General features: G+C 38.6%; 2 protein-coding genes across 3 annotated transcripts; both read right to left on the reverse strand.

The window, feature by feature from the left end:
* Positions 1-1,820: 1,820 nt before the first annotated feature.
* Positions 1,821-7,650, reverse strand: orai2 (ORAI calcium release-activated calcium modulator 2). 2 transcript variants are annotated; one of them, XM_066662137.1, is made up of 4 exons: positions 7,122-7,394; positions 5,926-5,971; positions 4,802-5,037; positions 1,821-4,590 (listed from the first exon to the last, which is right to left on the reverse strand). In XM_066662137.1, the coding sequence occupies exons 2-4, from the start codon at positions 5,960-5,962 to the stop codon at positions 4,036-4,038; spliced, it is 828 nt and encodes a 275-aa protein (XP_066518234.1). In that variant the 5' UTR covers positions 5,963-5,971; positions 7,122-7,394; the 3' UTR covers positions 1,821-4,035. The 2 variants fall into 2 exon arrangements, with proteins under 2 accessions (XP_066518234.1, XP_066518233.1); XM_066662136.1 differs by lacking the exon at positions 7,122-7,394 and adding an exon at positions 7,445-7,650 and having other exon boundaries at positions 1,822-4,590.
* A 988-nt stretch (positions 7,651-8,638) lies between these two features.
* Positions 8,639-26,606, reverse strand: bckdk (branched chain ketoacid dehydrogenase kinase). The gene is made up of 11 exons (XM_066661438.1): positions 26,181-26,606; positions 23,359-23,427; positions 23,035-23,145; positions 20,899-20,946; positions 20,087-20,206; positions 19,835-19,933; positions 18,687-18,760; positions 16,351-16,479; positions 13,282-13,371; positions 12,019-12,174; positions 8,639-11,004 (listed from the first exon to the last, which is right to left on the reverse strand). Exons 1-11 carry the CDS (start codon positions 26,424-26,426, stop codon positions 10,860-10,862), a joined length of 1,287 nt encoding a protein of 428 aa, XP_066517535.1. The 5' UTR covers positions 26,427-26,606; the 3' UTR covers positions 8,639-10,859.

Genomic DNA, 26,606 nt, shown 5'->3' on the forward strand with positions numbered 1-26,606 from the left:
AATAATTAACAGGTACCACCGCATTTTTTCCTCAGCCATTCATATTGAAGTTACAAGGAATATTTCAGCCCAGAAAAGAAAATCTGACAAAAGAATGTCTCCCATTGAAAATATGTTTAGTCTGTAATAGCAAGAAAAAAGCATTGTAATACTACAAGCTAGACTGTCCAGTTATGGGCTTAACCCAGACTGCTCAACACACTGGTGCTGAAATAGTGGTTGGATTAAAAGTAAATCCCTCAAATTATCAAATAAAATTGTAAAAATAGCACACATGTCAATGTCAACATGGGAATTTACACTAGGCCTAAACTATTCCAACAACTAGGTGGAAAAGCACCCTCTATAAAGAACAGTATTAGGAAGATTTACAGCTGCAGGACGCACATCACTCCCAGACTAAATTTAAAATGGAGGAAAATTCCTGTTCCCATATCCATGACCAGAGTGTAGCTGAAGGTTCATTGCAAGGTCCCTAAGGGGCTGCCCCACAAGGCATGTTTATTCAACACTCCCACTGGCAAAGTCCGGAACGGAAAAGAAAACCTACTGAATGCCCTCTTGACAACTTATTGAGTTATGAGCAAAAACAATACAGTGTCTAAGAGCTTGGTTACTGTTGCAGGTCTCCATGTATTATGCTCCATGTATTAAGCCATGTGTATGTGAGTGCCAGAATTATACAGTTGATCTGTGTTTTGGAGTTTAGAGATTGAAATTGCATCTTGAAGAAAAGATGAAATATAATCAGATTTCAATTTGGTCATTCATCAGAGTTGGCAGCTTTATGTTTTTCTTATCAGAAGTGCTGCTTGAATTGCAGTACATGCAAAGCAAGTGCTGAAGTGCAAGGCCAGATTTGTTTAAAATGCAAATGTACACATGACTTAGAAGAAGCTTCCAACCATATATTAAAATGTGCAGCACCTTTGTAAGAAGCTTAGTTTTTGTCTATGAACATAGACACACATGACCGTTGATTAGTTGTATTTGTGGTTGGGTTTTAGGGAACAACCATATAAACCCTAAAAACTCCTAATAATCTGACAATGATCTTTCTTTAGTTACTTTAACACAGGTATTCTCCCTCATTAACCTCTTAACATTTGCTGGGCTTCAGTGGCTTATGTAATGATGTGAGCATTTATTACTTAAGCTGGCTAATTATGTACACTAATTGAAGTGACAAATGGAGGTCATTGCAGTCAGTATTCAAAGTAGATGCTTCTAATTTTGTACCATAGTTTCTCAGGAACAAACTGGCTGTTTTGCAGTAGCACTTCCAGGCATATTAGCTGTTTGATAACAATTAGACTATGTAAAACAGTGTCAGACTGGGACACATTAGACTAAGGTACTACACCATTCACAGGCATTAGGCGATTAGAATGTGTTTGAGGTGCCAGGCCAAAATTTAGAGCCTGTTTCACTTTATCTTTAATAAATGCATCAAATGAGTCATAGCTGGGGCTGAAAGGCTGGCAGTTGGATCTCCAAGGAAGTGGGAGTTTTTCATGCATAGTGATTGCCAGTTTTTCCACTGCACCAGCTGTCTCAATTCATGTGGATGTGCCAGCATCAGCTGTTTCATCTATGAACGTGGCTCAGTGGGAAATCTGACCACAGCCAGGCTGATTCTGGACATTGCCATCACCTTTGGAGCCCATCACTAGGGAGATTTCTAGTGATGTAAGGCTATGAAATATTGATAACATTACAAGTAATATATTAAGATAAAATATACAAGCTACTACAATTAAAACTGGCCACAGAGAATCACAAGAATTTTGGTTCACGCCTTTCAGTAGAATTTATCAATCCATTTAAAACAAAATCCCCCAGATCTCAGTCAAAATTAACTTTGTCCATCTGTAAACTGATGAGCCAAACAACACATAAAACACAGAGGTATAAGGCTTGAAAGTAAACAAAATAAGGTTTTATTTGACATAAATTAACAAACAAATACACAGACAGTATATGAAAAAGACATGCCAACTCACAAAACAATTGGTTACATATTGTGCACAAGGATAAAGCGTGTTCCTTTATGCCACATTATTTGCTTTGTATAGTCACCATGTGGTGTGACACATTAAAATTATGTACCCTCCAAAGCATTTTACCCTAAAGAACTCATCTTTCCTCAAAGATAAAGGGGCTTTTGTAAAAGCCCAGAAACCTTCAAATGCAATAACTTAATTTTGGTCAGTTTTCTGTTTTGGGCTGTTGGCACAAAATGGACACAAAAGCACTGGTGAAAGAAATGGTGCTTTAAGTTTCTAAAAGCATATAGTACTCTGTGTTGTAGTGTAAATAAGGTCCCTGTGTGTAAACTGCCTCAATGTACTGACTTCAGGTCAACTAAATGATCCCATCTCACACTTAAATACAATGGTGAAGTGGTGTTTCACAAAGCACAACAAATGTTGACCAGACATGCAAATGAAGAAAATATTTCCACTGTGACAGTCACATGAAAACCTCGTATATCTATTTTCTTTGTCTTATTTCCATACTTTGTTACAAAACTCAAAAAGCAAATTACATCAAATGTTTCATGACAAATGGCCTAACTGAAGTGGTTTAAAATTCCATTCAGTAAAAACATATTACATTAACAGACAAAGTTATAAAGGGTTTTCCATCTCCAACACAATTTTGGAGATATGAGGTTTTGTAACATTATCCATGAATTGAATCAAAACTTGCCAGGCTTGAGGCAAAAAAAAATATATAGAAACCCAATATGACCCATCACAAAACGAATTGTCTGATGTGATGAACCTCACTTCAAGTGCACTTCCATCTCATTTAAATAAGGCAGGCAGTTCTTGGTCAAACCTATTTTGGAATGTCATCCTTACCTCTTCCTGTAATATAAACAGTATGTAGGGTTTATCTAAGTTTTCAGAGGAAGCATTTAGATCTTGGCAAACTCTACCCACTCAAACTACCGTATTATAGTTCATGAAGAAAATCCATTACGTCTAACCACAAAGAGCAAAATGCAATTTCAGTCATTTCTGATGTAGGCAGTTTCCTAATCTTACCCATTTAAAGCGCCTGCTCTCCATACAGCAAATTTGAACACACGTGTTCTGACACAGTAATTCTAATGTAATCCTCTAGCAAAACAACGAGACAGCACCAAGCAAGCCATCAGAGCAAATGGACAAGAACTTACAGGACTGAGTCTGCTTTGTGCTTCAGAATTTAAATAGTATATCAGTGTAAAACTGTGACTGTGTAAATGGATGACATGGTCAAAAAATACTGAAGTGCACATAGAGCTGTTTAATGAAAAAGCTGCATTAAGACTTTTTCTGCCATTAAGGTTCGTTGAATGAATGTGGACTGTAAACAGATGGTGTACAGGGTCCTACACAATATTTCTAATATGTATCTTGCTTCCTCAGTATAAAAATGTCAGAAAGCTTGTAAAGAACAACACATTTCACCACAAAATGGAAGCTCAGACCATATGAACTTGCGATTAATAATCATTGCATATCTGACTCAGTTACTTTGGCAGTGAGCCTACATATAGTGTTTATAAATAGTTATTAGTGTAACTAAGACTCCCAAATTCTTACCATTTTTTCAGTTCTTCAACAAATAAAAGCACACCTTTAAACACTCATCATCTCCAAAAGCATTTTAAAGCATAGGGTAACATTCTCTGGTTCTTGATGCTTAGCAATGGCAAAAACTTGTAAAGCTTTAGAAATGCTCTTTAATCAAAAGGAAAACAAACTAGCCCTTGATGCAAAATTCTGTAAACATGCCTGTTTTTTCTCCTATAAAGTGCCTCCTATTTCCTCAGGGACATCTTTCACAAAGAGCAGAATAAGACCATTGCATGTGATAAATTATAGTAAAATATTATGAATATTCTGTTTTTAAAAAAACACTCATGGTGGGGTAGGCTTCCATAAGGAATACATTTTAAAGGCTGTGGACATAGGTGCTTAAAAGGCATGAAGAATGGTGCCAAAGAAAAAGAACAAAAAACAAACCCTGAAGATCAAAAGCTCACACTGCTTGAAGCCCTCTCTCATGGCCATCTAGCTGCACTTTTATCTTGTGTAGTTCCTCAATCTCCTGATGGTGGCGCTCCGTCTTGTGGCGCACCAAGGAGCGGTAGAAGTGGATGGTGAAGATCACGAAGATGAGGCCCACAGGCACCATAATGATGGTTGAAGCCAGTGCTGCCTGCCAGCCACTGTGGCCCGGCTGAGGGGCCGTTGAACCTGTGCAGTTCAGCTTCAGAGGAGCCCCAGAGTCCACCGGAAGGAACTTGATCCAGCAGAGAAGCACCACTTCAGCCAGGAAGAGCAGGATGCCCAGAGCTGTGGAGAAGCCCCAAGCCAGCTCAATGTACTTGTGCATGCGTTCGTGGGGTGACTCTGACACAGAGTTGAGGTTATGGATGTTGCTGACAGCCTCCACGTTGGGCAGGATACAGGTGCTGATGAGCAGAGCAAAGAGGTGCACGGCCACCAGGACTGTCGTACAAACACTGAAGGCGATGAGGAGGACACGTGGGTAACTATACTGCATCTCCAGCTGCACCTCCACCATGGCCACCTGCCAGATCATAAAATGCCCTTTTTATTAAAGACTACAATCATTAACACCGAGCAAAAATGATATAAATTTTTTTTGTCTTGTTTTGTTTATCAGACCTTAACACTCCCAACCAAAACTGACCCTTACTTCAAATGTAGTTGATGAGCTAAGTGTTTTGGTGTCTGACATAGTGTAATGCTAGATCTAAGATTACCAGCCATTCACTGACCATAGCAAACCCAGAGAGCAAAGCAGAAGTGCGGCTGGAGGCTTTGAGCTTCGCCCTGCTCAAGTAGAGCTTCCTCCATGAAAGGGCCTGGACTGAGTGGTGGTTGGAAGTAACTAGCTCCAGATAGCTGCGACGAACCCAGTCTCTGTAGTCCATCCCCCCTCCATCCTGGAGTCTATCGGACATCCCAGCAGTAGAGGATCCCATTGGCACATTCAGGTCACTGCTCATGGCAACTGAGCGCAAAGCAGAGTAAAGACAAGAAGTCCTTTTCTAAAACAATATCTTAAACTTTAGCTTCTTCCCATCCTGCTCTTAACACACACTTCATTAAGCATTTATACCAATATAAATCCTACAGATTTTTCACTCCTAGCATCAGATTTTCCAACACATATTCAGCTTAATTTTGGAGAATGATAAGTGACTCATAGGTCAGTGATGAATTACGATTGCCAGTGCAATTTAGGATAGCCATTTATTTGGATAGCCCTACTATAAATTATTACCAGATGTTCAAACCAGGGCTGGCATTTAGATACGATCTATATTTCATATTGTTATGTGATGAAGTACTTACTGAACTCTGAAGCAGCTTTTATCTTTTTTTTTTTTTACTGCATTTGTAACCCCTTCAAATATAAATGTTACATGTCCCTGTAATTCTGATCTAGTAAAGGTTTGTACATATTATAAATGTTTAAGCATCAATATTAGCAGATATAAACACAAAAACAATTGGGTTTATCAGTGCATCTCTAATTAAATTTTAATTTAATTATGAGGCTGAGCTAAGTTCGTCCTCAACAGTGTTAGTGTAGGGACTAAGACATGGCCTAGGTTTAGGTGTTAAGTTAGTTAAGTTAAGGTTAAGTTAGTATTAGAAGCAGAGCTTGGTAAAGTTAATATATAGTTGATAAATCGTGCATTTTCCTTGTAATTTAGACTAAATGTGAGGTAAGCGTTGGGAAAGTATCTACAGTGGACTATTCATATAAATGTGACTCGACTTAGTCCTATACTAAAATTACCCAATTCCCAAGAAACCAGCTCTAAAATAAATATTCAGACTTGGGTCTGCAAAAAAAAGGAAGCCAAGAATGGCAGGTCCATCTGATACTTACATGGTTGGGATTCCCCGGTTTTATGAGCTGGTTTCATCACACATTTCTAGTCCATAGAGGGGAAAAAGGCATTAGACCAACACATGGTTGTACTGTGAAATGAGTAAACGACTAAACAGGATATGAATGTGGCCAGGTTAGCTGCTGTGGCTGAAAAAAGCAGAACGATGGGTCCCATGCTCTTGCAAACATATTTACTCATAAGAAACTCGATGTTAAGACCTAAATAATTTCCAGCACACATTCTTATACTGATTGCAGAAACGTAGCAAATAAATAACTATCAATAGTGTGATCTATTGCATGACAAGAATTAATACTACACTTACACTGACAGCTAGCTAATAACATGGGAGCTTTTACTGATGATTTTACAGGTGTTGTACTTGGGCATTTGTGAACAAACTGTTGAAGTCTGTAGTGATACTAATGCAATTAAACAACACTATAGATCCTAAAGGAAATGGCAAAGAGTAATGCAGCTAAGCCTAAACAAAAGTACATCTTTCCCTGGAATACTGTAGTATTGTAGTGTTCCTTGCACCCAATGATTCCGGGTAGGCTCCGGACCCACCGCGACCTGGAACTGGATAAGCGCTTACAGACAATGAATTAATAAGTTCATTCAAACTCCTGTCAATCATATGGACAATGAATCTACAAAAGATCTTCTGTTTAGCTTCTTAACGGCTTAAAATATCTGCTCTTCATCCATTAGTTGCTGGCAGGCCTCTCAATCCGTATATTCACCTCTGACAAGCACAAATGTCTTTATAAAACCAGTTCATTGGTAAAAATAATTCTCTTTACTGGTCAGACCTATATGAGCTGAATATATCTGTTCTAATGAGAACAAGCACCCGAGCTTTGACTTAAAGGAAAAGACAGTCTTCCTGGTTGATTTGCTCTTCTGCAACTGCTTCATCACAGTCAACACTAATGTGTCACAATACTTTGAAGCTGTAATTTTAAGGCGAAATAACAACATGCTGCTGCTTTAACCCTCTCCTCTGACGGAGTGTAGCTTTAACCGACTTGCAACGGTTGTGCACGTTCGGATTGAAATGCGCGAGGCGTCGTGATCAAAACAGAACACACTGGTATTTCAATGTTTTTTAAATTGCGACTGAAGCACGAACAGAAACGTCTATAAGGGGTTCACTAGACGACAACGAGTAAAAATTGTGACCACTTACTAAAGCTCTCTCCCGAAAACCAAGTTAAAGTTAGCCAAAACCGGCGAGCAGCGGCGCTATCTGATTAGTCAAACAGCTGTCAGTGGCGGAGTCCGTTCAGGAAACGGAGATAAACGAGCCTGTTTGGGCATTACACTCAAGAGGCTACATTTTTTCGACAGACTGCACGTGTGTCTCTATGTGTAACGTTACATCAGTAAATATTTTAAGACTAACGCTGACGTGACTCGGCTGGCTAACGTTAGCGTTTACGTCCGTTTGAGAGACGAAGTGCCGCGTCGTCAACATGCTTTGTATCATATTTCGGGAAAAATAAAACTCACCTTTCTGCCAGATACGTGAGAGACAGTTCACACACACGGGGCAGCTTAAAACAAATCCAAAAAGAGGCGAGTTTAGGGCGCAAAGACGGAGAAGCACTCTTTAACACAAGTCAACAGAATCCAATGAACTGCAATATTTTGCTTTCCTCCTCCCCCGCCAACCGAGGGTCACGTGACCCGACTGCGCCCATTACAGTGAGGAATCCCCTAAACCGGTTTAACCCCCTCTTCTCTTCGGACAAAAATCTAGGGGAGGAGCCTTGTTCTGCAGGTGTTCTGACGAGTTGTGCTACCTTGTCGAAACGTCCTGCCACAGGGTAATTTTATACGTACAGTTGTTTAAATGAAGTAGAAGGTAAGCTCCAGATACATCCAGATACCTTAACAGTTTCTAGTGTTTGTGCTTTTGAAAACTGGATTGTAACGTGGTCAGTGTAAGATGGCATCAAGCACAGGGCACAATAGCACAGGGATTTAAGAACACACACTGTAAAACACTTGAATTCAAAAGTAGTGGGTTCTGTGTTTCCAAAAATGGTGAAAAATATGACATCTTTTGTTTCATGCAACATTTCATATGATCCTGCATAACACAAGACATTTAATCTAATCCTGAAATGGTAGAAGATAGTATTAAATTAACACAAAAAGAAAAAGAAAAAAATAGTTAAGAGGTAATAATGTGTTCTATTTCTATTCTCTGTTAAACCCTGAATAAATTACATTTAGCACAGAACAGATGTATATACTGTAAAAATTCATTCATTCATTATCTGTAACTGCTTATCCAGTTCAGGGTCGCGGTGGGTCCAGAGCCTACCTGGAATCATTGGGCGCAAGGCAGGAATACACCCTGGAGGGGGTGCCAGTCCTTCACAGGGCAACACACACACACACACACACACACACACACACACACACACACACACACACTTTGAGTCGCCAATCCCCTACCAACGTGTGTTTTTGGACTGTGGGAGGAAACCGAAGCACCCGGAGGAAACCCACGCAGACACAGGGAGAACACACCAAACTCCTCACAGACAGTCACCCAGAGCGGGAATCGAACTGTGTGACTGCGCCACTACCTGCTGTGCCACCGTGCCGCTACTGTAAAAATGAAATGGATAAATTCAGTTCAGCCATTTTAATGGATTTATACAACTTGCTCCATGAGCTACCCTAGTTTGGAAAACCATGGACTGAAGTGACAGAATTGTTGTGTAATTACACTGGATTATTATATTGGAAATTTCTTCCTCATGAATATGGACAACTAGCCATCAGGCCTATAGCATATGTACAAAGCCTTCTGGTTTGTCTTAAATGTGTACGTTCAAATGAAGTATATATGCACATATTCTATAATGTTAACAATACAGATGTTTAATAATCATGCAGTAAACTACACCAGAACTCTCAGTATTACACTTGGATTCTGTTACCATGTCATTGTTAACTTGGCATGTCTGGAACTGGTGTTTTTGGTAAATAAAAGGACTTTTGTCTCAACACTAGAGAAGAATGTTGTATCACATTGTAAAAATAGGCCAAATACTCATGTGAAGAACATGCAAAATAACTCCTAGTACTGCGTTCATTACAGTGTTCAGTGTCTTTTGGCTACAGAGCAAATTCTTCAAATAATTTGTCCAATTCCACGAGCAAAAATAGCTACATGATTTTTGTGCAAGAGGAGTCAAATTTGACAAATTTAGGTGAGGAGTTTTTATCTATACCTTTGAATAAAAACAACATGTGACATTTCATTTCTCATTCTCAATTTTATAATGCCCAGGAACTATGCAGATTTGGCATCTATGAAAAAACAACATAGCCAACAACAAATAAAAATCCAATACTGTGATCCCATTCTTGACATTATTCTGGACACATCTGGTCATATATTTACAAAAGCATCTCTTAAAATATGTAGCACATTAAATCTATTTTTTCCAATCTGAGAAAATTATACATCACTTCACCAACTGAACTGTTGCTAAACTCAGGTTTACCCAGTAGGGGGCAAACTCGGGCAACAAACCACCTTCTAAGGGTGCAGACCACCATTTGGCATCACACTGAGCCAATGATGCAATCTGGTCACTCCACAAACCATTTATATACTGTAGTCACTGTGGTAACAGCTTGCTTTAAGAGTTATAATTCAGTATTTTTTCATTCATTTTATGTTTGCAAATGTTGATTACCACAAATAGTAGTACTGCATTTTGTGTTATATTTAAAAAAAAACAAAAACAAAAAAAAAACCCAAAAAAAGCTGCTGACTCAAAGCACACTTATAGAAATATCAATGGACAGTTGCTGTAGTGTGTTTTCAGTCGGTTATTTTTTTTTTGGTGCTATTAAAACTATTGATTAATCATAGCCTGTGGTAATCCATGGTGTACTTAAATATAATAATGAAATTATAATTTCATTATTATTATTATACAAAAATTATAAAATAGCAACAGGATGTAGTAATTTAATGAAAAAAAAATCAAATCCTCCTTAAATCAAGACACCTTCTTAGGAAGCTCTCACATAACCATAATCTCTGACCTCTCCTGGAATGTGGAATCAAATCCATCCAAATATATCTACTAAAGCAAGCCTAAGAATATGTATCTTTTCAAATATGAATAACTTTAACTTAAAGTAACTTATCAGTGGAAATGTATTCCTGGAGGAACTTTTACATGAAATCAATTAAAGAAAAAAAGTCCTGCGTTTTCATTACGTTGTGTCAGAAGCCAATCAGCCTTGCCTAAGGCAAGCATGGAATATGCTACATAAAATCTAACCCTGTGCAGTAAATACATGAAACATCAAAGTAAGCATAACTGAACACTAGACAAAAGCTTAACGAGAGGAAATTCTGATTTGTCTGTAAGGCAGTTGAACTGTCCTCAGATAAATGTCCAAGAGGACTATTAGTAATTACACTGAAGTCTTTCACTTGCTGTTCACACGGATGTTTCCTCAGGGCCAGCAATCAAAAATTGGCTTAACAGTCTTCAGTTTCAGTAATTTTCCAAAGGCAAACCAAGTGTAAAAAATCAATGCAAGTCCACCACGTCTTCAACCAGGAGTGTGTGAGGAGTAATCAGATCAGTTCTCCAACCTTTAAGGCTTTTTTTCCTCTCTCCTATTGCTTTATTACAGTGAACATCATTTTGTAATGTTTCCCCCTGCGATTATCTCCATTCAGTTAATAAGCACTGTGTCTGAAATTTTCATGCAAAAAATAAGAGATGGGGGAAATATAAAACATTAATTTTAGCATACATTTAATAGGAGAGAAGTGGGGATACGTCTGAAGTCTTTAAAAGTGGTGGTTCCAGGCCTCAGTGAAACCCTCAAAAATGCTCAGCTGTAATTGGCAAAGTTGCTGGAAACAGGCTGCTGTGTTTTACACTCTGAAGCTCTCTCCCTTGCCATCGATGTGGCGCAGACGCAAGTACACATCCGTACCAATGCCCTGCATTGACTGAAGGGACAGAGACCCTCCCAGGTATTCCGCATATGCTCGAGAAGTGGGCAGTCCAAAGCCAAATCTACACAAAGCAGAGAGATTTAAATGAATAGATAAATAATGAAAAATAAATTTCAATTAACTCACAGGGAAATTTCAGGCATTTTTAGTTTAACGCCTTGAGGAACAAATAACCCCACTTATGCAAAATTTTGTTCAAAATAACTTATGGCCGTTTCTAATACAGATCCATAAAATAAGAATAAATCAGTACTTCCCCAGTTTAAAATGGGGACCTCAGAGACGTTACAGATACAGTAACCAACTGATCTAATAAAGTCATGTAAGCTGGGTGAACTGGGTTTTGAGAAGGCTCACAGTGAGGGGGCAGCATTGCAATATCAAAACAAAACCCCTGCAGCCAAACTGGTCCAATCTGGCCTGGGTTGTGAAATACACCAACTAGAGAACTGAACAAATACCCAGGATGCAACTGTGTTGCAACCTGCCAGCTTAAAATAGCTCTAGTCAGTATTTGGACAGTATTGAACAATTTCATGAGCCAAATGTAGCTTATTAAATATTAATGAAAAGCCCTGTGCAGAAGTGATTTGAAGGACAAACAAGTCCAAGGCAAAGATAACAGACCAGTAATAAGTCTAAAAACCAATTCTCTCAAGCAGCTTTTCCAATACAGTTTTTAAAAAGAAAGAAAGAAACAAACAAGGATAACAACAATGCCTCTAACCTCAATGATTCAAATGTTTATATGGTTTTAAAGTAACTCATAATTTTTTCTAAATGTTTACTTACCAGTACAGTTAAAAATACTGAATTCCAATGAACATTTTTCAATATATATATTTACCATTTCCTACCATTTGTAATTACATTAAAATATTTACTGGTTACACAAATGTGAACTATTTCTACATATATTTAAAGTATTGTTTTTATTGTCATAAAGTGGAATTGCTTTCCAGAACAGTGCATATTTATGAATCAATGTATTTTTACACACCTAATGCAAAGAAACTACTAAAAAGGTCCATCTATAGCATTCTAGAAAGATAAATGGCCATAAAGAATAGCTTACCCGTGCATGGGGCCAGACTGAGGGCCACTGTTGGTCATGGTGTCGAAAAGGTTGCTCATGCGTGGGTTCTGGGTGCTCTCCTCAGCTGTGCTGAAATGATAGTCCATCACCTTATTCATTATGTTGTGCGGAATGCCTCCACCACGATCAGAGATCCTGCATAATAACAGCAAAATCAGGTTATTAATCTGGGTATTAAAAGTACATTATATAAAAGGAAGATTGCAACCTGAAAGAACAGGTTTTCAGGATTATAATCATTTTTGATTTTAAAAATTAATGGTAATTGTTTCTAACATAAACTTCTGTTCTATGCTATTTTAAGCAACAAGATCATCAGAGTCGGTTACACTGATTTAAAAAAAAAAAAAAAAAAAAAAGAAGAAAATCCAAAAGTTCAGTAGCTTTGAATGGCTGCCATAGAAAAGCATTTTTGTCTGTGCTTTATAAACGATGAAACATCTTGTATATCATCACTTTCCAATGAAATATATTTTTATATATTTAAAAAAAATCTTCAACACAATGAAAGTTAACACAGTGTGAAGGACAGCTGCTGTTTTCAAATGATGTAGCAAACTAAAAATTCACAAATCTTTAGGTGCCTTTAATTGGGCGGCAATATTATACAGTGAACTGTACTAAGTGTCTCCCAGAATAGCTGTTCTCATATTTGCCCATTCACACTACAAAGCTCAAAGAGATAAGATCCACAGTAAACACAGTACTTAGCACCTAAATGGCAAAGCTTCCATCTGCTTTAGGCTTTTTCCCCAACCCACTCTGGACTGAAATGTAAATACTTGCAGGATGGAATCTAGTGCAATGACTAGTTAATATGCAGAGTGGTATATTGAAAGACAAACAGTGAGTGTGTGAGCAAAACCCTGCTCAGCACAAACAGATTTTATCATTGCTCAAGGCAGCTGTCCAATGTCCATAGGAGATGAGGTTAATGAACTGTTTTTGTCTATAACAGTTCTATAAGGGTTAATAACAGCTTAAGAGATCTATTTGACAGTTACCAGTGGTCTGGTTCCTTTCATATGCTGTTGCCATGGAGATACATTAGTTCAGCTTTCCTGGGTCTGAAAGCATTACAGATCCTTTCATTACATATCCTTTATTTCATCCACATAACGTGTTACCAATTGGCCACCATTCGGCACTTGACATGGGTCAAATGACTTAGAATAAACAAATAAGTTGGTGGCATGACCTGCAACTAAGTCCAATAACAATTTAGTGCACACAAACACTCACCTGATGACAAAGTCAGTTTCATTGTTGGCAATGGTAACCACCACATCTGGTACATTGTAAGGGGTGTCCAAATGGCTCTCCATAGTGGCCCTATGGGTTACGGGAAAGCATGTTATACAAGAGCTACTTAAGAGATACTTTTTAATAAATAAAACACATGAAAACAAGAAAGCACCAAGAATAAATAAAATATTTTTTAAATTTTTGTTGTAACAATGCTTTTTGTCAAGAAATCTTACACCATTGTTTTGTTATTATTATGGTGTTGATTGTTATTAACAATCAACACCATTGATTGTTAATTTTAAATGATGAGTATTTGGGTTGCACCCATGAAATATTTGCCAAATCTTCTCTGCCAATGCCAAACAGCTTATTTTTCTGTTGCTATTGACACTTGTTCTGAGCTTCTGATACCCCCAGGTGGTCAGTAGGTGTTTGCTCCAAGAATTCGGCATGCCACATTTGACTGATCTGGACAGGGTCTGTGCGACAGGGCAACTTCAAGCTGGTGTTCTGCAAAACCAAGTTGCGGCATTATTTGGAGGGAGCCCTAGTACCATTTCCAAATTGAAAGCCAAGTTCCATGTAACGGGATGTCAGACAGGTCACAAAATGGGCATCCCAAGAAGATCGTTTCCTCACCCTGTCAGCACTTTGGTACCGTCTTTTTTGCAGTCAAGATTTGCAGGACGATATGGCTGACGGCTCTCTGCCCAGACAATCCAGAACAGACTGCACACAGCCAATCTTCTGTCTCATCGGTTTGCCAGGAGGTCTGCCATGACTGTCAGACCCATTTGAGCTGGTGTCAGCTACACGTGAACATTATGTTCAGCAATGAGTCCAGATTCTGCCTACAGCAGATGGATCGTTGGGTCAAAGTTTGGAGTAGAACTCTATGAGGATTATAGCGTATAGAGTAACATCATTTGGTGGAGGCAGTGTGATGGCGTGGGGTAGTGTTGTCACAATATCAAAATTATGACTTTCGATACGATACTATGGCAAAAACCTAAAACATCAGGAAAAGTAAGGTACTTTCTCTACATGCTGAGGGAGGCCGGCAAAAAAAAGGAGGTAAAGCACTGTGGGTGCACACTGCCCCCCGTAGCAGATGTTGAAAATACCACTTATTTTAAAACACTCGTTCTTGAGAAAATGCAGTTTTCGGCTCATCTTAGTGATTTTTAAAGACAGAATCTGAAGAGACCTTACATGTCTGTTATGGTTTAAACAGTCAGTACTGAGCAGGGTGGGCTCTCTTTTTCTGGAGAACAGTTGAAAATTGGTGTGCAAGTATTTGTTTTGGGTAGAGGGTGTTTCTTCGGAAAGGGATTGGAGAGGCTGGAATGGCCTGATGGCAGTCCTGACCTCAACCCCATTGAACACTGGCACGAACAGCATGCCCAAGCTGATCCCACTAGAGTGACCAACACAACCATGTTGGCTGACCTGCGACAAGCTCTGGTTGAAGAATGGGATGCTATCCCACATCAGTGTGAGACCAGGTTGGTGAGCATGAGGAGGTGGTGCCAGGCTGTTGTGGCTGTGTACGGTTCTTCCACATGCTATTGAGGCTCCTGTTTGTTAAATGAATAAATTGTTAAATTGCCAATATGTCTTGTTTCTACAAACTTCAATTATCCACTCCACCAAACACGTCAATGACAGAATAAGATTCTAAGCATTGGCAGAGAGGATCTGGCAAATTTTTCATGGGCACAGCCCACATACTCAGCTCATCCCATAAATGCATGTTCCTTACAAATATGGCACCATGGAAAAGGGAAATTAACAGGCTTTCCAACGGTGTAAGATTTATTGCCAAGAAGCATTGTTATAACTAATCTAAAAATAATATACCAAACACAAATTTCCTTACTTTTGTGAAAAAACTATTATGTATCTTACACACACAGTTCCAGGCCATACTATAAAACAACTTCAATAAAAGCAAGACCTGAAAGTCTCTTTAGCTGGGGCTTGTTGCCAAGGACACACAATCCCTGGACAAAAAACACTAATCCCAGTCTGCTTTCTCTCCTCCACAGACACCAGCTGACTCACCACCACTGTAGAGTAGGAATCACAAGGTTTCCTTTTCAACTGAAGGAAAATCTTACTGTGCCAACTACTATAAAAACTCTGAAGAGCAGTGCTTAATGGTAACAAAAGGAACTTGAAAGTTGACACGCCACACTGAACTAGTGAACAGGTGCAGAGATATTTATGTTAATCACAAAACCAAAAACATTCATTCAAATGTGAAGTACATAGACAGTGCTTGACGACTTCTAAATAAATTGACGTTTCTGTCTACCCTCTGACTGCGTTTGGTGCCAGTTACTGTGAAAATATACAGTATGTTGTTTTTAATTTCCATGGTTTGCTTAGGACAAATAGGGGATGTTTAGGACCAGTGTAGAATCATATAGATTTATTATTAGACACAACAGGGTTGTGCAGAAGCCAAAAATTAGTTGACCCAATTTCAGCTGTGCCAAGATTTCAAAACAATGCAAGGAGAAATAATGTCAGGTCAACCTGACCTGACTTCTCAGAAAGCCGTTAGATAAGGGCTACAACTGAGTGGTGGTGGGGGCAATTGTCAGATTCATGTCTCTCCCACAGCATGCCCTTTAGAGTACATTAAAGATCCTTTCTGAATGTAGGTCATTTTCCTGATGTCAAAGTCAACAGCAAGTGATTCCATCAGCCAAAGATGCAGAGATAAATATGCCATACCGATTTTCATGCCATGCATCAGAGAACATTTCAATGCACATAAACCCCAAAATATAATGATTTTTATGCATGACAAACTGGGTTCACTACAACTACATTTAGCAATTATATATTAGTAAAATAGGGAATAATACAGTACCATGAATGTACAAACTGAAAACCACCATCAGAACAATGCAATTCAACAATTATTCTACCAATTTAAAGCAAATATGTGGTTCAACGGGTTCATGAATCAAACCACTAGGCTAAATACGTCACAGATCTGGGTACACTCAGTATTTAGAGATTCAAATCTGACAGCCTAGATATTGGTGTTACCTCATGGCATTCTTCAGCAACTCAGGCAGAATATAATCCAGAGGAAGAGGGATGAAAGGAAAGCGGGCAGCCACATGGCCATTAATTCGAACTTGTGGTGAATTTCCATATTGGTGCTCACACAGCCGTCTGTAAGTAATCATAGACACAAATACAATCAGGTACTGTAACACACCGAGAAAAACTATAGATTTGCACTCCCCATAAATCAAGTAATAAAAGGAGTCACAAAAAAAGCATGCTGATGACTGTTCTGTGTTTATTTTCTGCACTGTCAAGTCACAGACACCTGGACAATGTTACATTAAAAACAAATTACATCAATCCAGTTCATTCACTTAATCTCCAGACTGGTCTCATTAATCAGATGGGCCCATGTCTACACCAGTTTCAGGTATGGACCAATGTTTAACCTGGTTTAAAAAAAAAAAGAAAAAAAAAAAAAAAAGTGTGGTATGTTGATCAAATTATCTGACACTTACTATCTGCCAACAATGATAGAATTTGGATATCATCGTGCTGCACTAATAAACTTCATTCCATTTACACAATTTCTTTTTTGCCCACCTTCTCACATGCTTGTAAGTGGTTATCTTATGAGCACAACACTGCTGGCTATACATTTCTAATTAATGAACTATGAGTACATACCATCACTCAGCAATGACATGGGCACTGACATTCCTTTCCCTGATGTACAGCAGTGCACACATTTATTATACGACCATCACCACAACATTAGCCACATTGCTGTGATGAGAATGGTCCACCCAAACAGACTTGAATGGTCGGTAAGCAATTATTGTAAGCACTAGGTAAAGGTTATACTAAACTCCATGTATATTTGACTCAGGATCATAAATACACAAATTTGTTCTCATTATATGTGATCTGGCAGGTTTACAGGCTGTGTTTTTGATCCTGGTACAATAGAGGAGAGGGCAGGAGAGGTTAGATGGGTTTGCTGACTCATCTGCCCTAGCTTAGAGAAGCTGAAGATGGGCATTAGTCATATTGTCCCAGAAGAGTCAGTCAAGCCTTGTTTACAGCACTTAGAGCAAAAGTGCTTCCCAGACACACAAAGGATTCCCACTGTACTGACATAAGAGTTTTGGATAAGACAGAGAAAATCTATGAATGACATGGTGATCTATGAATGAGAGAGAGACAGAGAGCCTTTGCTTAGCAGCTGCACATGCCTTCAGAATCAAGAGCAGAAACAGTATGTGAACATGAAGTCAGTACACGTGAGAGCTGGGGGGTGAATGGAAAGAAGTGAGTCTACTGTTACAATAATATATTTTATTATATGGTATGTCGTACTATAACTATCATACATCAGTTATTTCTATTGTAATCAAATGTAACAGCTAAGCAGAAACAAACATGAGTAGAGTTCGTAGTGCTGTATGTCTAAGAGTGCAGTGTGTTCTGTTTAACACTGTCCAGTACTGATTAGATTGCACAGATCTTTAATGTACTGCTTTGACAGCTATGACAACATAGCACTGAACTAATCAGTACACACAGTGCAAAATTTGCACATCTTTGGACAGTAACAATACACAATGTGCAAAATAAACCAAACTACCCACAAAACCTCAGTTGGAACACCTGGGGTTGGTTTTAAGAATTAATTATATATATATATATATATTTTTTTTTACAATCAAGACAGAGCAAGCAACAATGAGACAGCTTAAAAAAAAAAAAAGAATTATAAACCTTTTGAAGTTAACAGTTGATGTCATATGCTTGGATAGGCTATGTAGCCTAACAAGTAAACAAGAAATGCCCAAGTTCTTCTTTATATGGTGACGTTCCTTTCATGTTTATCTGTCCTGTTCTCTGTCTAAAGTACTCCAAGTAGCATACCAAGTAAGGGTAGTTAAATGCATTGGCTGAATGGATAAAGATGTTGTTTGAGTCTGCTCTCATGAAAACAAAATTTATTTAAGATGGCTGCATCTTGTAGCTTTGAAACTAACAAATTTTATAGACTGAGCCATTTCCTAAAGTTTCAGAATTAAGATCAGATTACTTAACATTTCAAGGAAAACTGTAATAATACATTGACAATATATATGCATTTTGCATAATGTTAAACTGATTGGTACCTAAGCTTTTCCTTTAAAACAACCTACATTTTAAAGGAAACAGCTACCACAAGTATGACCACACAGCACAGCCCCATTAGACAGGCACTGCTTTGCAAATACAGGTGAGGTGGTAAACAAGATTAACTGTAGGTATAGATATGAAGGAATGAGATACAGTGAACTGTAGGTATAGATATGAATGAGATACAGTGAGGACTGATAAAGTAAAGGGCTTACCGTGCAAAGTCCACCCACTTCTCAATGATCTTTTTAGGGGACAGACGTCTGCAAATGATGCCTACATATTCAGGCTGAATGACAAAATGAAAGTGTGTAAATGTAACTGTTAAGAAAGCATAGCATGTAGTACAGCATATTTAAAAGAGTCAATGTGTAATTACTTATTGACTATAAGTTTCTGTATAAACAAGGTTCACAACACCAGCACTCATTACACTGAAAAGCTCAGGCACATGTAAATAATTACTCAACCCCAGTGGGGCCTCTGAAGTCATTGAACTGAGCAATGATGTTGCAGCCCCATCAACATAATCCCATTACAGATGAGACACTGTGTTGAGCAACAAAGCCATGATTTCCTGCCAAATTAAACCTGCTTTGTCCCCGACTGTATAACTGAGTAATTACTGAGTAAGCAATGAACCCAGTGCTAGAGGACTGGTTCTTCCAGTTCTGAACCTACAGCCCTTTTAGTACTAGAATATTATATCAGATGAAGTGAAAAATATATTGGCATATCAGCATGGGTCTGCTGTTCCCACAGGGATGCATTTGCCAGTGGCAATACTAATGCAGACATAAAAACACTGACGGTGCAAAATTGGGACTAGATAAACCTTGATTAGTATTAAATAGTAATATAACTTATTGGCAGAGGGTAATAAATGCAGACACCTCAAAAGGTCCGATTTCACCTACTACAACAAATATCAAAATAATTTTAAATCTTGCCTAAAATTATTTATTTAGATTATCTGTATGAGATTGATATATTACTACATATGCGTGAAACAGATTTGATTACTTTGTTTTCAACCATTTGTATTTTTCTGAATATATACCAAAAAAATTATTAAATTCAGTTGGTCAGAAGCCAATTTAGATACTTCATAGACATGGGGGGGTGTTGAGTCTGAGTACCATGCCAGGCAATGACATGGACAATTTTTATTTAGACTCTATATGCAGGTCATTGAAATGTTACTGCCTTGCTTGTCTGTATAAGACCTTCACATGGTTAATTTTAGCCATGGGCTGCTGATGATCACTCCATGTAAACCATGGAACAAAATAAAACAAAAAAGGCTCTATAACATCTTTAAATGTATGGTTGAAACTGTACATTAAGACAACGAGAAACATACATTTTCTTCATGAAGGGAGAGATGGTGTGTAGCCAACATGCGTATGCCCAGACGTGACGTCAGTGTTTTGTCCAGAAAATTACGAACCAATGCTTCATCCTGTCAAAAGAACGTGTTTAGAATCAATAAATCACTATATATAATTAATAAAATCTATAATTAATGAGTACATTTGAACAGCAAATTGGTCATAATTTTCAAGTGGCATATGAACTGTCATCAACACAGCTATCAAAAAAAGAACTTTCATACTTGGATGTGTTTACGGCATTCCCTGAAGCCCTCTGCAAGCATGGTGACCACATCTTTGTGGTCATCAAGGAGCTGCTGGACAAGTTTGCTATAACGTGCCTCGGTTTCTTGGTCTTTTATCTGTGAGATAATACAAAATTCAGCACTTCTTTTAAGCATACCAAAGGCTAGTAATGGGTAATAAGATGAACAAATAAAATGATGGCTGAAGACATTTTTCAGTACAGGATGCATATCACGTATGTTTAATTTTTCTAAATTCAATGACATCAGTGATAATATTCACTGTTTGACATCAAGATATAATTGTACATATACAGTGCTTCTAGGCCCATGTATAATGGAACATGCCATTCAGCATTTTACTGCTTTGAATAATTAATGAAATTTTAAACATATCACCATATTACACACCCCTAACGAAATTGAGAAGTGGATTAGTGAACTGCCACTAACACTCAAAGAATAGAAAGCAAAACAAAATAGTAAAACTACACAAGCTTGAGTTCCTCCAGACTTAGTAAATTAGATGGGAATAAAGTTTTAGACATCCAAGACACTTAGTACAGTTACAGAGTACAACTACAAAAATTCCTGCCAAACCCCTAACTGGTCACAGTCTTGCACAACTTCAGAAATCTCACATGAGTAAGCATTTTACACAGTAAACACATGACCCCATCCCCCGTGTCTCTAGTTTCAGAGTCTAGGACATGTTTTAATTAAGTGAGATCTAAAAACAGACTATTTGAACTTGACCTGACCTTTGGGCATGAGTGTACATGAATCTGGACTGAGGAATGGGTACTCACCACAGGAAAATCACTCAGCATGTGATAGGCCCGAATGTAAAGCTCATGCTGCAAGGGGGAACAGACAGGGAAAAATCTTTAAGGTGTATTTCTAGGAACCCAAAGTCCACCAATGACATACAAGGAGGAACCTCTTCCCATAAATTTCTGCACACATGTTCCACATGCATTTGCGTTTCCAGGAACATCAGTAACAGGAAGGGAATGTGAAGACCTAGGGTTATCCTTTCAAAAACTTTTGTCAAAAATCCCCAGCAATCCAGCAAATACCAGATCAGCCCAATATACCAGGTCATACATGCGATAGTAACCAAACTTTGAAGCAAATACACAGTACCTACCATTAACAAGGAATAAAAGACTGTTCTCTTGAGAACAAGGGGAAAATATACACACACAAAAACAGGCTAACAAAGTCTGTGTGGCATTCAGTGCACAGAGGATTTAGGGGAAAGTTCATCAGGAGGAAAGACTCATTGTAAACAAGCTGAAAAGAGGGAAGAGCCTCTTTGTGAAAGCAGCATCAGATTCACCAATTGCAACACCCATTTTCTTATTCATTTGGCTTGTTAGACACAGTTGGTGCTAACGGACTAATTTTAATTAGATCAAGGTTCTGCCTGTCTGAATGAAATAACGAAGGATCTGAATCAGGCATAGTTGGGTAAAATAGCTCATATTAACTCTAATCAAACAATAGATACAGTATTTCCATGCTACAATTTTCAGGATGCAGTCACAGTCAGTTATTCTGTTATTTTTTGATTATTAAGGCATTCTATGCTGTACCCAAATAATTAGATTACGGTCATTATAAAACACACAGTGTAAAGAAATTTCTGACAAGTTCTGACAGACTTAACAATAGAAATAAAATATTCAAGAAGTGCTTAACAACACACATTTTATTAAAAGTTCTGCAAATCTCATTCATCAGTCATTCGCTTCAGCTCAGCACTACAGGATAAGCTGAATTATAAGCAGCACGAGAAAGGGGAAAGAAAAGGGGGGAGGGAAAAAAAGGCTCACTATCCCTTGTCATTTTGAAATACATTGTCAAAGGTTCAGATGGTTCAAGATACTTATTTAAGCTTCTTCTTATTCTCAGCCTTGAATCGTTGTAACACTTTATTTTGACAATGCAAAGATACTGTAGCAACTGTGGAAACTAAAGATCTGTGACATTAAACTCAGAATTAAAGTGAACAAGACTCTGTTGAATCCAAGACATAATCCTAACAGCAAACCTGTTTAGTTACTGAATTTAAAAAGATAATGTTATTTTCTTATCAATTACTTGCATAATTTGTATTAAATCCTGTTGCCCTTATATAACACACTAAAAACAAGACGACATGCTACAGTGGTGCCGTCTCAACAATAATTGCCTTAAATCTAACAACCTTAATTTTTTTATTTTTATTTTTTTTAATTGTTGTTCAGTTCCCATTGTCCAGACCAAATACAATAATGATACATTGTTTTGGTTCACACCGAAACAAGGTAAGCAAGACATGATGAACATATGACTTATGTTGCAAGCAAGTCTTCAGGTCAGCTGGGCTTGATGCATTTATCGGGATTTTGTGAACCTGGGTGTAGTTTTACCAACTGGTAACTCAAAATGTGGTAAAATGGATAAAGTCAAAAAAAGCACAGAAAATCCTCGACTACACAAACCAAAGAAGGAACACTACAGAGAGATTTAGAGATGACCTCTGCCCGTTTTTTGTTTTTAAATGCACTCCATTGCCTTGCAGCACAATTACTGTTACATTTTGGGACATCACGTCTTGTGTTTAGTTAGTTTAGATGCCTTTGGTTCTTACTGCATTCATATGAAGGACCAAATCTCACCTGCTCAACTGCACCAGAGCTTGAAAGGGAATATTCACACTTATTTTAATAGACCCTACAGAGCATGAGGATGTGTTTTAATGAAAAAAAAAATCTGACAAGTCTGATCACACCTTAATAGGGACTTTTTTTTTTTTTTTTTTTTTTCATGCAGTTGGTATTAGCACCATTTGTAGAAAGTTCGCTTTCTCCAAGACTCATTTGATAAGGACAGTAAACACTAGATCTGGGGTATGAGCGGACTACTAGAGAGAAAGGGTAAATTTAAAAAAGACTCACCACTTGCAGGATAGTGGGGTTGCAGCCAATAATAAAAGGCAGGCTACGGAAACCCTTGATACGATGAGCAATACGGACAGGCAACTCTTTGTGCAAGTACCTTGCACTGCTCTGTAAACATCACATACATATCACAGTTCAGTATACAGCTCAAAAATTACATGCCCTCTGAACATAGTAACTTCAATCAAAAATAGTAGAACGTTAAATGTCCGATAAGGGATCTATTTCTGCTACATAGCCTAAAAGCTTAAATGCTATGACAGCTTTATCATAGTTTCAATAATGGAACTAGTTAGTCATAGAAATAGAAGCTGTAATTACCAGGATATGGCTTCCATCTGGAGACTTGCCAGCATAGAGTAAGGTGCCTGGTGTAAGTCTGACAGAAGGCTGAGGAGGTAAAAAAAAATTACATATAAAAATAAAAAATTGTGTAGGTTGCCTTAATTTTAGGTCATCTATAAGAGTCCAATTAAATATAATTACAAGTGTAGAAACATTACGTTACTAAAAACAACCCTCAACATACTTAGATGAGTAGTCTGCTTTTTTTAAATATACTTTTATTAGGGTATGTACTTTCATAAATTACGAGAAGAGAACTTAAGCGTGGAGTTTGATACCTCAAGTTCATCACGGGACAACAAAAAGTGACAGTTTAACTTCTCCTGCTGTACTCTGGAAGTAAACAGATGGTGGCTGAGGTGAGGGAACGTGGGTGGCAGGCACATGTTAGATGGGTGGAGATGGGTGTTAGGGGATTTGTAGCCAAGTCTGCCACATCCCTGCTTGCGCAGTTCGGCATCAGGAGCCGGAAACTAGTGAAAGGTCTAGTCAGTGGTTAAGGAGAACACAGCCTAGTTGGGGAAATGCACTATAGAGGTGCTGCTGTGGTGGTTGGTGATGCAGCACGTAAAGATCACATGGAACTGGTGGCACTGAGCATGCATTAACTGTACCAGTGGGGCTAGATACAGCCTTAGTCACCAGGGAGGCCAGTGGGGATTTGTGGTTGTTGATGGCTAAGGGTAAGGTATGACTGCAAAGCTAGCTTGGAGGGGGGTGGGTCTGGGACGCCAGACTTCACTGTTGAGTCTTCCGGAGTTGTCGTGAGCAGAATTCAACAAAAGACTGACAAGGGGAGGTGCCTACCCGATTAATCCTGTGAAGAGCTAGTGATGCAGTGGGTGGTTTGGGTACTCGTGTGATGGGCTCAGTGAGTAACCGTAGATGTTAAGGGTAGCTGATCGAATCATAAACAGACACAGCAACCTTAGTGTGTAACTGTAGGATTGGAACAATAGAAATGATGTGGCTGCAGGTAGGAAGAGAATGGGGTGGGCCCTATGTGAAGCTCTAATGGATTGACATAGGATATTTTACATCTTATCTTGTCTATGATTATAAATAAAATCTCAGTCACTGCAATTTAGAGGATTTATTGTTACACAATGGAAAGAAGGGCTATAGACTCGATAGGGAAGTAAACAGAGTTAGCTTAAATGATGGTACAGCAGGACTCCTGTTGTATTCAAGACTTGAGCTGCTTAAGTTTGTGATTGCACTTGTCGTATTCTCCTCTTTATGATGAGCCACATATTTTCAATAGGAGACAGACTGCAGAGCACTGTCAAACACACAAACTGTCAGTGAAGCCACATTGTTGTATCTCATGCAGAACGAGGTCTGGCATTGTCCGAAATAGGCATAGAATTACTGGGAAAATGTATTATTGATACATCAGTATACATCTCTCAAAAACAATAATAACTTGACATATATGGAGATCACCCATGCCAGGGGGACTGTTTAGCTAATATTTGCGCCCACCTTGGTTATTATAATTAAATGGCTTTCTTATGTGAATTGAGAAATGACTCTGTGGAACAGACTCGATCATCAGTTTTCAACCCTATGAATCAATTTGATTCAAATGAGTCGACTCCAAAGGGAGCCGAGCTACAGTACATTCCCCAGCACGGTTTATAAAATATACTAATATTCACAACCACATATACCTTTTCACCGTCCTTATTGGTAATCAACTTGGAGATATAGCTAGGTATGCTTGACTTATAATGACACTCTGGGCCCTCCAATGCTGTTAATCAAATGTGAATTTAGGAAAGCCCAATGTCTGCTGGCTGACCTTGTGTTAACCTGCTGTGATCGGGAATACCCTCCTGTGATATTGACATTAGGAGGGCAGCAGATAGGAGACGGCTACGTTACACATTCCGCTGCGATACAAACCATTTCGCAAGAAGTGTAAAAACAGTACAGTCCAAACAAGTCTGCGGCACGACGGTTCAAAGACCTTAGACATAATCACTGGCTTTAAATGTTTCTTAGACAGCTCATGAGTTGGATAATTAGCATGCAGACCAGCTAAATTTAGTTGAATGTAACACCAAAATAATTATGTAAATTTGAAAACAAAAATAATGTAACTCAGCTAACGTTAGCTACATCGAAGGAACAATAACAATGTGACCAAACGGCCAAGGCTGAGTCTCAAATGACTCCATACTCCCTATGTAGGTCACTATTTAGGTAATTCAGTAACGGATTTCATACATTAAATATGTCTAACAGAAAGTGGTTTACATTAAGACATTAGTTGCACAACTTACTCTGCAATGTTTAAGTTGAAACCTATAACTGTGATCTACAAATATGTCCCATGTAGTGAGTACTGAGCCGTTTGAGATTTAGCACAAATACGTTAACGTTGACAAGCTTAGCTAACCAGGCAACTAATGCTATGTGCTGGAGCTATACCCCGTACACTGTGGTACCCGGGACAAAATGTACCCTGTAGTCGAATTTTCCGCCTCAATGCATCAAAATATCAGTGTTTTACCTTAAGTGTGGTCTGAATTGTTTGTTGCTATTGGTACTTTTCTCAGCGTTTTCAAATACAAAATGAAATTATGGACTTAAAATAAGCATACGTTCCAACGTTCACCGTAACATTGCCTAAACGTTCACGCTAACTTACAGTTGGTACTAGACGTTACCGCAGTTAACTGTTACTGTAAGTAACCGAGCCTCAGTGAAAATATGTTACTGTACAGAACGTTAACGGGATGTTAGATCCACTCCTGAACACAGCGAACATTCACCGTAAACGTTAATGTTACCTTTTCAGCGGAGCCGTCAATGGCCGACTGGTTGTAAAAAGACGTAACGGTTTTAGATCTCTCTCTGGCCAGCTCTGTGTAGCTGGAGATGGACGACGTTGAGCGAAACCTAGCGTGGACACCGTTCTCCAGAGCCGAGCGTAGAGCTGCTGAGGCGGGTTTTGGAGGCAACAGGAGCCGCATGATAGAGGTCGGAACTCCGGATCCCAGCGCCCGTACGGCTCGGCTCGTCAACCTGCGCGGCATTTCCACTGGTCTTCAAGGGAACAGCACGCTCCCCTTTTCCCCTTAAGTGTAGACACAACCGACCTCTAGCAGGCCATGAAAATCAGACTGCGCTTCTGTGCACAAAGGCACGTAGCCATCCACTACTGCCCCATAATCACCACAGCAAGATACACGGCCTATTTTATGCTGATGCTGCGC

The sequence above is a fragment of the Hoplias malabaricus genome, chromosome 2, assembly GCF_029633855.1.
Source record: "Hoplias malabaricus isolate fHopMal1 chromosome 2, fHopMal1.hap1, whole genome shotgun sequence".
Lineage (NCBI taxonomy): Eukaryota > Metazoa > Chordata > Actinopteri > Characiformes > Erythrinidae > Hoplias > Hoplias malabaricus.

What these genes read in the sequence shown, in the direction of transcription:
- orai2 (XM_066662137.1), bottom strand. Translation starts at nt 5,962, where the DNA reads ATGAAACCAGCTCATAAAACCGGGGAATCCCAACCAT. An exon ending in AACCGGGGAATCCCAACCAT is followed by an intron (nt 5,038 to 5,925) that starts GTAAGTATCAGA and finishes CTTTGCGCTCAG; the next exon opens with TTGCCATGAGCAGTGACCTG. An exon ending in TGCTCTCTGGGTTTGCTATG is followed by an intron (nt 4,591 to 4,801) that starts GTCAGTGAATGG and finishes ATGATCTGGCAG; the next exon opens with GTGGCCATGGTGGAGGTGCA.
- bckdk (XM_066661438.1), bottom strand. Translation starts at nt 26,426, where the DNA reads ATGCCGCGCAGGTTGACGAGCCGAGCCGTACGGGCGCTGGGATCCGGA. An exon ending in CAGATGGAAGCCATATCCTG is followed by an intron (nt 23,146 to 23,358) that starts GTAATTACAGCT and finishes TGATGTTTACAG; the next exon opens with AGCAGTGCAAGGTACTTGCA. An exon ending in GAAACTGACTTTGTCATCAG is followed by an intron (nt 12,175 to 13,281) that starts GTGAGTGTTTGT and finishes GTTATTATGCAG; the next exon opens with GATCTCTGATCGTGGTGGAG.